Here is a 12,711-nt window from a genome sequence, read left to right on the forward strand (position 1 = left end):
AAATATTTTTTAACTATTGAAATTTATGCACTACACAAGTATGCTAGTGTCGACATGCTAGTGCCAGCACTGAGACACAATCTTGGAATGCTGAATTAAAACAAAGTTAAGTCGATTTTGTCAGGCTCACAGGCTCAAATTCAATTCAATTTTATTTATATGGCGCCAATTCACAGCAACAGTCACCTCTAGGTCTTTTATATTGAAAGGTAAAGACCATATAGAAAGACAGAGAAAACCCCACAATCAGACCACTGCCCCATGAGCAAGCAGTTGGTGACAGTGGGACAAAAAAACTCCCTTTTAACAGGAAGAAACCTTGGGCAGAACCAGGCTCAGGGTTGGGCTGATGGGAGGCAATGAGTCTCGAGTGTGTGCACACACAAACATGATTGTTGTGTTAGAACAATTTACGTCCACATTAGTATTTCCAGATTGTTCCAGAATCTTCATCCTGTTTTGACTGAACACGAACATCTGACCAAATTATTATTTCACGGTTGAAGTGTCATGAAATAAACACGAGTTCTGTTTAATGACCACAGCTGTGATGTAATTAGATATGAACGCTTATGTGCAGAGTCACGGAAAAACCTATTACCCGCAGTCAGGCGCTGTTTCGGTTCCAGCTAACGGACGAGAAAATGGTTATCACAAATTCATCTTAATCAGTCTCAACATAATTTTGATCCATGCTAGGGTTTAACATTGTTGACCTCAGAGAACTTTACCCGCGCGCAGAACCTGACGCTACCTTATCTGGTTTCCTCATGTTTTGCAAAAACTACTTGGATGATTTAGCCGTGCATCTGATTTTGAAAACCCCGTGTTTGTCATTTTCCGGTGAGAAAAATGTGGTTTTGCTCTGAATCGAGGGCTGACAGGGAGAGAAACGCCTGTCGAGACATTAAACACTAAATCAAAGCAGTTCACTGAGCGATGACCGACCTCTATGTTGGTGCTTTACTCTCTACTTAACCGTCTGGGTTTGCAAAGACACACCATCTGCAGGTTGACTTGATACTCAGTATTTTTCTGTCCAATCACTTATTAGTGTGTTTCCACAAAAAAGAGCTGAAAACTTGAGCAGCTGACAGCTGAGACGGGCGGCGAGGGGACCTTGTGCCTCGTGGCGTGGAAATGGGACACCCATCCAGTGACCCACTTCGCATGTATTATAGATTCCATTAAAATGTCAACGCGCTCGCGCTCAACTGAAGCGTCTCACCGCCCACATCCTCGCAGCTGCCACGCTCCCCTTCTCCTCCTCTTCTCGTCTTCTGTTGGCCCAGCTGCTCCTTCCCTTACTTTCAGATCTTTGTCGCTTCTTCTCCTCACTTTTTAAAGTGGGCAGAGTGTGACACTAACACAGAAAGAGTGATATGCTCTTTATGTTATAGATAAATACTCATTTGTATGTGTCTTTATTAACATAGAGACTTCAAATATAAATGTTCTTTAAAGGAAACCGTGCAGAGGAGTTTCCTGCAGTGGGCTCAGACTCTCCTCAGGCTGCAGGTACGATTACCCGTCAGCCAAAGGTTAAGCAGCTCGTTAGACTCGAATCCTCCCTGTAAAGCACGTTCACTGAGAATGCACATGCATACTTAAGATGAACATTTCTGTCAGCTCCTCTGGATTTTGACAGCTGGACAGTCTGAAGATTGTGTTTACAGAGATTTCAGCGATAAGATGGAGCTATGAGAGGGAGGCGGACAGACTTTTAACAAGATTTGATTTATTTCACACTCCTGGAAAACGGCAGCGGCCGTTCTTCACACCTCGGCGTCTCACATTTGTTCCTAATGTTCTTTGTTTTTATTATTCATTCGTGCTGCTCTGACAGAACTTTTGCAGAGAAATTCAAACTCCAAACCAACCTAATGATCATCTTTAATACCTGGAGTGTTTTCTAAGATTTATTTTAGACCTGCATCTAATCATGCACACAGATACATGCATTCATATATATGCATGGCTGCTCACACCCTCCGCTCTGTGCTTGATGTGGAGATAAACAACTGCAGGATGTACGACTGTGTCGTCCCTCCAAAAGAGCTCCTTTGTCTCTTAAGATAATATCTCCACCACAGATAGAAAGAGACTATTAACATTTCATGCAGCGGGGTAAGCCGTGACCTTAAACTGGTATCTACCGAGCTGCTCTCCTCTCATCTGATCCAAACACTAAAAACCATCTGAGCCTAAGTGAGCATTTCTCTTGATAGCACCTCAGAACAAGAGCTCCTCTGCAATTAAATGAAGGCCCACCCATTTTGAAGTGCTCTGTGAGGACAGCGTTTAGCAGAGGAAACGTTCGTGTAAACTGTTTCTCTCTGCTCCGCTCTTTCTCTTGATTGCTTTTTTCTGTCTATAAACATGCCTGCAGATTTTAACTCGTTCCCTCCCTTCAGAGGGAACTTAAGCCCTAAACATTCGCCCTCCTCTGCAGGCCTCATCCCTCCCCTCGCACGCCCTGCGTGCCTCCCGTGCTTTGACAGCGAGGGGATCTGTCCGCAGATGCTCCGATATGAGCTAAAGATGGACGGTTGATTGATTGGATGTAGACGGCAGCAGAGACGTGGCCACAGAAAGCCGGCCCGCCTCTCGCAGCTGTTCGCGCTGGACGCTTTAATCTAGCGGCGAGCATGCAGGATCAGGGCTGGGCACCGCAGATCCTGCCTCAGCTACCCTGGGTGGGAGTTGCCCGCCTGCCAGAGGGATTAACAGGGAGAGAGGGAGGATTCGGCCTCGCAGAGGAACCGCTCGTGCCGCAGGGTGATCAAATAATCCGATGAAGAACGTGACGAGTGCAGGAGCACCTCGTAGGCCGAGCGCCACTCGCGGCGTGATGGTTTGATTCTGAGGTCTGGACACATTTTACATTCCAGTACGTTATAGCTGCTCATCCTGTTCATGTGAAGGTCAAACAGCGCCCGGCTGCGTGCGTGCACGTCTCATGCTTCTTAAAATGATTTCATCATAACATGCATAACCTTCTCCCCCATGTTGGACCGAGTATAACCAGCTTAGATGAGTATAACAGCCCATGGAGCAGCAGGAAGGCTTGACCTGCATTTTTAAACATTAGAAGAAGCCTTTAATAAAGATTTGTCCCACTGACTAAAGACAGATGAACATTGCTACCTCGAGGTCACCCAGTTTGGCACTGGGCTGTCACCAGTTGTTTTGTTTTTTAAAGAATAGAAGTGACTCAGATGGCGCTGAATGGTGCCAGCTCAGCAACATCCACCCATGCTAACAGTCAGGCTCCTAACGCTTGTTTTATGGCACCATGGTTGTGTTTGCATGCGTATTAGCCTGCACAGGGCGGCTTTCAATCTATGCAAACATCCTGTGCAAACCTCCAAATATCTGATAGTGGGTAGCTCGAATACACACAGGTGAAACGGCTGGAAAACGTAGTGACAAACAAAGTTCACCAGGAACAGAAGAAGCACTAAAAAATCTCAAAAAATATGCTACGGAGAGCTCTGCAGGTGGCTGCAGGGGACACTTTCACTGTTTTCAGCTCTTGGTTTCTAGCAGAGGCTCAGCTGTACCACATACTTTGAACACTGCCTCCATCTGGTGGCACATGCTCCCTGCAGGTGATCGGGCTGTCCACCGCTCCCTACACTCACTACATTTGTCATTTAACAAAAAAAAGGAGTGGACGAGTGTCTCAGGCTGTAAATGTGTTTATTTCTGCTGCACAGTTGGATAGTTTAACTCACTGCTGGAGCCTCCAGTGGCAAAGTTTAGGAACTGCAGTTTTTGGTCCCAGAGAAGTGAAGGAGGAATCTGCACAATGTCTTGTGCAGCTTTTGTTTTGAGCATTCTGCTAAGATAAGGAGTGTGACCACTGCCCGAGGCCTCCCCTTAGAAACAAATGTGTTCACTCAAGCTGCTAAATATGGTCTGCTACAGTATGCACTGTACATACAGTACAAAAACACTCATGCAAATTCCACAGGGCACAGGAGCACCGGGGCAACGGCTGCTATGCAAACAGAAGAGAGTCCTTGTGTAAACCCAACCCTGCCAGAGTCACCTCAGACAGATCGTCCTGCAGACACGTGCAGCACAGTCATTCCTTCTACCTGATGCAGAAGGAACCACGGCTGCAAGAAGATCAAACATATCAAACACCGGGTTTCAGGATGACACATCTCATGATATTTGAGCTAAAAAGCTTTTCTTGTAACTCGTAAAATATTCTTGCTATGAAGGTTAAATTTAGCATGGCTTCATTAAATACGCTAAAATGACTGTACAAAAACAGCTGGTTGTTGGGGGGCGACATTCTGATGATTGGCTCCAAAGTGAAGTAGGTCTGCGTGTGACGGCGTGTCGGGGCATCGGTTGGATTGATCAGGCCGCCGGTGCAGATGGCAGCAGAGCGATGCCCGCTGGGACGTGCGTTAGTGGCGGGCTGTCATCGTGATGTTTGCTCAGCGCTGACGGTGCCACAACAGATGACTCTGGTTTCACTTTTTTCTGTCCAGGAGAACACCGTGAACCGTTCCCCACTGAGACTCACTGCAGTGGAGTGATGCTTAAAACAAAGACGTGCTGAAACGCTGTAGTTACATATCTTTGCACACAGCAGCTGATTTGTGATGCAGTTGTTAGCATGCTATATTCTGACCGTAAGCTTCAGACGAGGTAATTAAAGTAATCTGCATTTACGTTGAAGCAGCAAAGCATTTGATGGGAATTCTTTGAGGGCGATTACTCATTTGCATCATAATCTGCACTCTTTAGTGTCATTGCATTTCTTGTGACGCTGCACTATTAGTTATTTTAAACGACAAAGGAACCCACATGAATTCTCTTCAGTGACAAATGACTCTGTTTCCTGTCCAAGGAAACAGCGCTGCGGTGCTTTGTCTTGTTTTTGAACAGATGCCCAAAGACCCCAAAAGCGTTTCAGTGGTCGTTCTCGGGTCTCTCCAACTTTTTATTAGTTTAGGTTCTTAAAAAGCTCCCAGTGCACTCAGAAAGGAATCAGGTCGACTCAGATCTCAGTTTGGACGTTGAGCTCAGGATCAAGAAAGTAATGCAAACCATACAGCAACATATTAATGACTAACCTTGAGTTGTGGATGAATCATTCCGAACTTTGGTCCGTTTTCAGGATATTCACAGCTTCACATGACCATGAGAAACAAAATCCTCCAGTCTGATGAAATAAAGATTGAACTCTTTATCCTGAATGCCAAGCATCAGGAAACTAAGCACCGCTTATGCTAAAGTGAAGCATGGCGGTGGCAGCATTATGCTGTGGGGATGTTTCTCAGTAGCTGGGACAGCAGTCGGGCGCAAAGGAAAGACGAATGCAGAGACATCCTTGATGATAACCTGCTTCAGGCCTGCTACGACCCTGACGAACAACCCTTAATTTGCCCAGACTTGTACCCGACTGAATATCTGTGCAGGGATCTGAAAACAGCTGCGCAGAAGATGCTCAACATCCAACCTGATGGAGTTGAGAGGTTCTACAATGAAGCCGCCCAAAAATTGGTTAGCCTAGCTCGTAGCATCATGCTCACCTGAGGCTGTCATTTTGGAAAAATGCAGTAACGTGGAAAGAGTGAAGTGCTGTGAATATTTATGAATGCACTGAATTTCCTGCAGAGTAAAATAACGATCAGACCATCAGGCCGCTGTGGCTAAGAGGCTACAGTCCGCTCTCCTTAGCTAGCTGCTAGCATCACATGTGCTCTTTTTTGAATGAAAGTAACGTCTAAAGAGCCAAAATAAGGAGCTAAAATCAGTTTAAAGAGACAGGCCGGTGTCTGGATTTTCTGTGGATGTAAGAGGCTGGGGTCCGCTCTCCTTAGCTAGCTGCTAGCATCACATGTGCTCTTTTTTGAATGAAAGTAACGTCTAAAGAGCCAAAATAAGGAGCTAAAATCAGTTTAAAGAGACAGGCCGGTGTCTGGATTTTCTGTGGATGTAAGAGGCTGGGGTCCGCTCTCCTTAGCTAGCTGCTAGCATCACATGTGCTCGTTTTTTGGATGAAAGTAACGTCTAAAGAGCCAAAATAAGGAGCTAAAATCAGTTTAAAGAGACAGGCTGGTGTCTGGGAGTGGCTTTCTGTAGATGTAGCTTCAAGCACACCTCCAGCACCTCATCTGTCCATCCGTGAGTCACCGGCATTCCGAAATGTGTTCCCTAACCTTGCACCAGGAATTTCCACTTGTTTCCTTCAGCCAGGATGCAGATACAGGAAGATGCCTGCTATTTTTTCAGAACTCATTTTCTCAAGAGGAAACGACGGAGCGTCTCTTTTCTTCGATGATGAAGATGTTTGTACTTTTAAAATGCAAATTGGAGTCGTCTCTCTGTGCGTTCGAGCACTGCCCGTTTAGTGGGAAAGAAGCTCATCCTGCTCCCATTGTCTGTACTCCTGTAGATGAAGATGAAACAAAAGCAAAACACAGAAAGGTAGAAATGAAGCGCAGTCGTGCATGAGAAGATAATTTGATGTGGTGTCTTTGGTTCTTTTATCTCTGGTGCAAAAATCTGCTTTTGTTTTGAGTTATTTGATGTGCAGTGAACTAATCCAGTCTTTCTGACGTCTGGGCTGCTTTTTCTTCCTGTGTTTACATCACTGCTGGTGTCTGACAGCAGCATCGTGTTGAAAAGACAAATTCTAGTATTTTTGCTGTAACTGGCTGCTAAAGTCACTCATCCAACACTCTGGCTGTATTTTCTCCGACCAGGCTCCACGCATCTCGGGGATCCGCGGGCCACGTCGAATCCCAGCTCGCCCTCCTCCTCTCCGCACACCCCCAGCGCCCTGGGAAGTGGCATCTCTGATCCGGTCCTGAACGGAGGTCTGTGCTCAGCCGCTTACTGCAGCTCAGCGGGGGGTACGTATACCCAGACAGGAAACTGCAACTGTAGAAGTAGACAATCAATCACCCCTCAGGGGACTCTGGGGAAGCCATTATAGGGTAGTGAGCAGATGTCATCCTGCAGTAGTTTGGAACAATGGCCAGCACTTCATGCTGCTGCTGCTGCAGCTGGAAGTAGGCAAATGTTTTCGGCACGTGTTCGTATGTCACGTAACTCTGTTTATGTAAATGGGACAGATGCAGTGTGTTCCTGTACCCACGGGGGGGTCGTTTTTAAAAATCTTTTAGCTTCATACTCAAAGTCAGAAGCTGCAAAGGTTTTTATGTAGAGCATCTTTAGGAAGTGATGACTGGCACACCACTGAGGAGGATTTTGAGACGGCAATTTAGCCTCTGAGATCCATAAATCTTAGATCAACCAAAATTCAGCGAGTGTTCTTTTCTTCAGCAAGAAAAGCAAACTTTTTGGAAGTTAAGGTCAAAAGCCAGGAGGTTAAAGCACTAACTAAAGTAAAGCCAGCACACAGCAGTGAATGAGTCTGGCATAAAGACAGAACTGCAAAGTTCACCCCATGTGGATCTGCCCATTAACCCTTTAAAGCCGGTCAGAGCGGGCACGCTCTGTTTTGCGTAACTATTTTTAAATCCCGGTAGCTCTGCAACCACGTGAGCTAGCGCAATAATTTTTTTTGCATATGAAACCGGAGGAGTTGTACTTACATCTTATGCCATCAGCTTGTCCTCGGTCACAGTTTCCTTCCACATATAGCTTTGCAAAAACTGCATAAAAAGCACTTGCAGCAACAAAAACATAATATTCCAGAAACACGCTTTGCTGATCCGATCAGCTGTTTGTAACACTTCCTACGTCCATCAGCACGAACTATCACATGTCCGCCATTACCTGCCCGAAACCGAAAGTGACGTCATTTTTGCAGAAATGTAGTTTTTTACCATCAGGGCCTCATGAGCCTATACTGGTGTTTTTAAAAGTTATCTTTGACTTTATGACTTTCTGTGTGGTTTCTGGGATGCTTAGGACTCATATTGCACTGCTGGAAATAGTTTATTTTGATGCATATGCTGCTTTTTTGCAAATTTGCATTATAATATTTATTTTCGTTTTTCCTGCAACTTTTTTGTATTTACAGTTTTGAGGGATAAGCCTCTTAAATTTCTCTAACTAGAAATATATGTTAAAAAAACAAAAACGATTTTCAATTTATTTGTAGTTTATTGCACTTTTTTGCAATGTATGTAATTACTATGCACTTAATGCAGACATATTATTAAAATTTGGGCTGTAATGGTTGTATTGATGTATATAAACTTGAAATGCTCCCAAAAATGGCTCCACAGCATGTAAACATATAATATAAGCTCTGGCGGACTTGGTTCTATGGTAGGTCTTAAAGGGTTAATTCAGTTCGATTATCGGTTCATATTGTGAGCCAACAATCGTACGACCGCCTGTGAGCAATTGCTTTGGCGCCAGTAGGAAGGAAAACTGAGACAGAACCAGGCTCGGGGAGGGGCGGGGCCATCTCCTGCGACCGGTTGCGGCGAGGGGATGAAGACGGGATAAAAGACATGCTGTGATTGTGTATAAACCTGTATGACATCAGGTTATTTGATGCATTGCGGTATCGAACACCTGTTTAGCATCGTCTTTGTGTCTTTGCAACAGGAACAACTCCGAATTCTCCGGCCAGCCTCCCCAAGTCACCCACGTTCCCGTCCGGCCGCGGGCCGTGGTCCGACGAGTGCTCCATCTGCTACGAGAACACCGTGGACACGGTCATCTATGCCTGTGGCCACATGTGCTTGTGCTACACCTGCGGCCTCAAACTCAAGAAGATGTCCAACGCCTGCTGCCCCATCTGCAGGAGGCAGATCAAAGACATTATCAAGACCTATCGCAGCACGTAAGGGAACAGGGGCGACAGGACGACCTCAGCAAAACCCAGGCTTACAAAAAGAAAGGTTTAGGTTCAGGGAACATGAACTCTGGTACTCTGATTTGGTATTTTCATACAAATATTGGTGGCTGGTTTTCTCACGTGACCTTTTCCAGAGTTAACGCCACTTCACTGGGAAGGTCTCTCTGTCTTTAGAGTCGCAGCCTCCGACAGGAAGTTCGTCCAAACTCTATTCTTGCCAGAAGTGTTTGCTTTCTCCGGGGCTCGTGGAAGACTTTGAAAGAAGAGGGAAAAACCAAACCGGCTTCAAAATTCTTTGATTTGTTGAACCGCGTCGTAAGATTTAGGAACTATCGCCCATTTGCGCCAAAGCAGATGAGTCCCTTTGGGTCTGAATGTCTCATAGATCTTTTCGAGGATGACCGAAGCTCTGAAATATGCCGTCGACGCGATTTACGACTTAAACGGTCTCGGAAAAAGCACAGCCGCTGCAGGTGATCATCTCAGTATGTCACAACTTGTGTCTGTGTGTTACTGAGACCTGGAAGCTCAGTCTGCAGCACGGTGCTGAAGCGATGGACGTCTGTTAGTGTTGTGGTGATTATCAGTGAGTGACGTGTCGAGCGACGCGAGGCGGTGCTGAGTATTTTAAGTAGGATTGTAAGACCTCTTGTACTCGTATAATCTAATGTACCTTTCTGGTAGTTTTACTGCAAACGTTGGTGGTAGCTATATTGTTGTTCTAGCTAGCTGCTTGCTCTGCAATGTGGTTTGTTGCACTGAAATCTGCATCATCCTCTCAGAAAAGCCCCAAAACTCACCGAGAGGACCAAGACACTCATTGGCTGAAACGATCTACAAGCCATAGACTGTATATAAAAGAGGGACGTAGCCAGGTTACTGTGTGAAACTCAGTTTTGAAGCCTCAGCGTTAGCGTTTTCAGCTTTAACTTTAAAAATTGAGCAGAGTACACGCGCTCATTCACTGATGATTTGTCAATCATGAATTGGACCCGCCCTCATTTATAGTATGCTGTTTTGTTTTAGCCCATATGGTGCCTTTTGCACTGACATAAAACTACTGAGAATTCATCAGGGTTTTAATCTGCCGCCCCTGTTGTGCCAGGTTTAAATCGCTTCTGCAGTGGCTTTACTTTAACACCTGCACGCTACATGCATCTTTTTATATACAGTCTATGCTGCCAACCTGCCTCCAGCAGACTCGGCAGCTCTGAATTCTTGAAAGGAAACAGGAAGTGGGAAATAAACAGCAATTTGGATACTCCTCAGGGCCTGCCATCCTCCCAAACTGTACCTATATAACCTTCCTAATACACTGTGAGTGCTCACGACAAATTGACAAGTCCTCACAAACAGCTCCCATAACACCACGTAAAAAAAAAAAAAAAATCAAAGGATTGTTGCCATGGTTTCCTGCCTTATCTCACAGAAGGTTCGTTCGTAGACGGACTGCGTTCTGTGCTTCCCCCAAACCCCCGACGATTTACCAAATAATGCCGTTGTGTGGCGCAGACTGCCACAAAATGTTCACTCAGAGGAGAAAAAGCACTCGAACTATTTTTCTAATAGCACAAACATTTCCAGTATTTGATTATTAAAATGTATACTACGCTTTCTGACACCAGCAGCAGAGACATTCTACAGAAATCTCTTCAGGGGAAAAGAAAAAGCTCAGATTTTAAGTATTTGTATCATTTCTGTCCCCTAACTTGAGTATAAAACGTCTTCAGATTTCACAGATGAGCTTTTTCCTCGCAGGAAGCTGAGAGGCTGTTTTTAGATTTTGTAGATAATCAACAAACGGGGCTCCGACCGATGCTGCTACGGTGACGTTGCACACGTCCTTCCTCCCACGTCCGTTTGATTACGCTACTGCTTGAAGTGTTAATTCACATTTGAATGTTAACTTATGTATTTAGAGATTTTTATTGATGTGCTTGAATTTGGGTTAAAAACCAACAAAAAAAAACTTTTATGTTCTTTTAAAGTTCGTTTGGATCGATAATCACGCGTTTTCTTTTTTCTTCACCTCGTTTATCCAAAACTGCGAGAATCTAAATTTGTGTCGGGTCGTGAGCAGGTCGAGTTAGTCGCACCTCGCAGCAGAGATGTTACGCAATCAAACCGACTGCCGTGAGGTGCGACACGCCAGCTCCCTGATCGTCACGTGTTCTTTTGAGTAATTTCTCTTCCTGTGCGCGCGCCCACGACCCAACAGCCCGTCTGTATCTTTAGCTCGTTCGCGCTGTTTGGTCTCAAAGCCATCGCCGTGGTGATGATGATGATGATGTCACTTTATAAAGCTACTGATTGTAATCTTGTACGTCTGAGATTCGCCGTGGCATTTTTTTCTTTGTGCAGAGACTTTGACCAAATCCAGAAATGATCACTGATCTATTTTTTTAAGATATAAATCTATAGATGCAACCCCCCCCCCCCTCCCCCCCATTAAATTCATTGATTTGTATTTGATTTTTGGACCACATTGATAAACGCCACAAAAGATTTTCTTCTATAAATAGTTTTTTGAGCACCTTTAATTTAATATTTTGTTTTTTTCCACCCCCTTCACCCCCCACAGGATGTCCCTGATCCTCTAATGTATTATTTATTGGTCCAGCACCGACGCGTGGACGTTTCCTGCTTTCTCTCGTGTTTGCTGCCTCCTCTGTGTCCGCGGCGCATTTTCTTTCTGTAAATCTTTTTATCATGCATGAGTTTTCCGTTCACCCAGCGTGAACATCGGGACCAACAGCAGATGAGCATCGGAGTGGAGCGCCGTCGGTGTTCGTGTAGACTGGAACCAGTGGCTAGAAAAACGCTATGGCGCTCAGTTCGGCTGTTACTGTGACGGCAGCTGAAAGTGCAAACCTGTGTTTTCTTTTTTCCTTTTGATTTGAAGCTACAAGTGTTCATTTGTGAGCTCTGTCCAGTGTGAGTCGGACGATTGTGGTTAATAAACTTTCCAGATGTGTTTGAGCAGAAATTCGTCTCATCTTTATTTGCTCCAGAAATCATGTGACGTGATTTTTCCTACACGAAGAGACAAAATCAGAGTGTGTGAGGTCCTTCGACTTAGCATTTTAAGCTCTTTACACACAGCTGAGCAAACCAGTGTTAATAAAGATGCAATGGATAATACGCTTGCAAACAATGACACTTGTAATCGTGAAGCTTTTAAAGCAGGAAAAGTGTTCCTGTTTACAAAGCCAGCAAGAAGCATCAGCTGGTTCTTGGCTGCCAAATGCTTCTCTCAGTACAAGTCAGAATATTGGAAACGATTAATTCTGCATATATATTAAAAATGTTTTGGTGTTGAAGCTGAAATGGTCCTTTATGGAAATGCAATATAAGAAGAACATATTTTTGGAGGTAACTAATAAGTTGTGTACGGAGCCCCGTACACAAAAGTTTTGCGAGATCCCGCAAAAGTTTTAGCCGCATTCTTTCCATTAGCTCGAAGCTAACGGGAGGTCGAGACCTACTACAGCCGGGAGGAACACCGCTTTCCCGGCACATCGTGCCTCGACCTCCCGGTTGGCTTCGAGCCAGCGTCCGAAGAATGCGGCTAAAACGTTAGCGAGATAGCAAAAGTCCGTCTTAATTTTTTTTTCTCCCATGTCCCCTGCGGGGCTCCGTAGTTGTGTGTGTGCTAAAGCTACACCGATCTTTGGCTAACGTGCTAGCAAACAGTCAAACTTGGCCAATTCAATTTTATTGATACAGAGGAAGCATTTTGGCGACAGTGGGAAGGAAAAACTCCCTTTTAATAGGAAGAAACGTCCGGCAGAACCAGGCACAGGGAGGGGCGGGGCCATCTGCTGCGACCGGTGCAGAGAGGTCATAGTTAGTGATGTGCGATACCACTGATTTCCTTTCCGATCCAATACCAAGTAATATTCAGG

The 12,711-nt window shown here is 45.1% G+C and overlaps 1 protein-coding gene across 2 annotated transcripts in view; it reads left to right on the forward strand.

Annotated features, from left to right (window-relative positions):
* neurl1aa (neuralized E3 ubiquitin protein ligase 1Aa) overlaps positions 1–11,785 on the forward strand; it is a 76,921-nt gene extending 65,136 nt beyond the window's left edge. For both annotated transcript variants that reach the window (XM_006799599.2, XM_006799600.2), the window contains exons 5-6: positions 6,732–6,881; positions 8,554–11,785. In XM_006799599.2, the coding sequence (XP_006799662.1) occupies positions 6,732–6,881; positions 8,554–8,795 (392 nt within the window). In that variant the 3' untranslated portion in view covers positions 8,796–11,785. The remainder of the gene's footprint in view (positions 1–6,731; positions 6,882–8,553) is intronic.
* The last annotated feature ends 926 nt before the right edge of the window (positions 11,786–12,711 follow it).

The sequence above is a fragment of the Neolamprologus brichardi genome, chromosome 6 (genome assembly GCF_056152115.1).
Source record: "Neolamprologus brichardi isolate AB-2024 chromosome 6, ASM5615211v1, whole genome shotgun sequence".
Taxonomy (NCBI): domain Eukaryota; kingdom Metazoa; phylum Chordata; class Actinopteri; order Cichliformes; family Cichlidae; genus Neolamprologus; species Neolamprologus brichardi.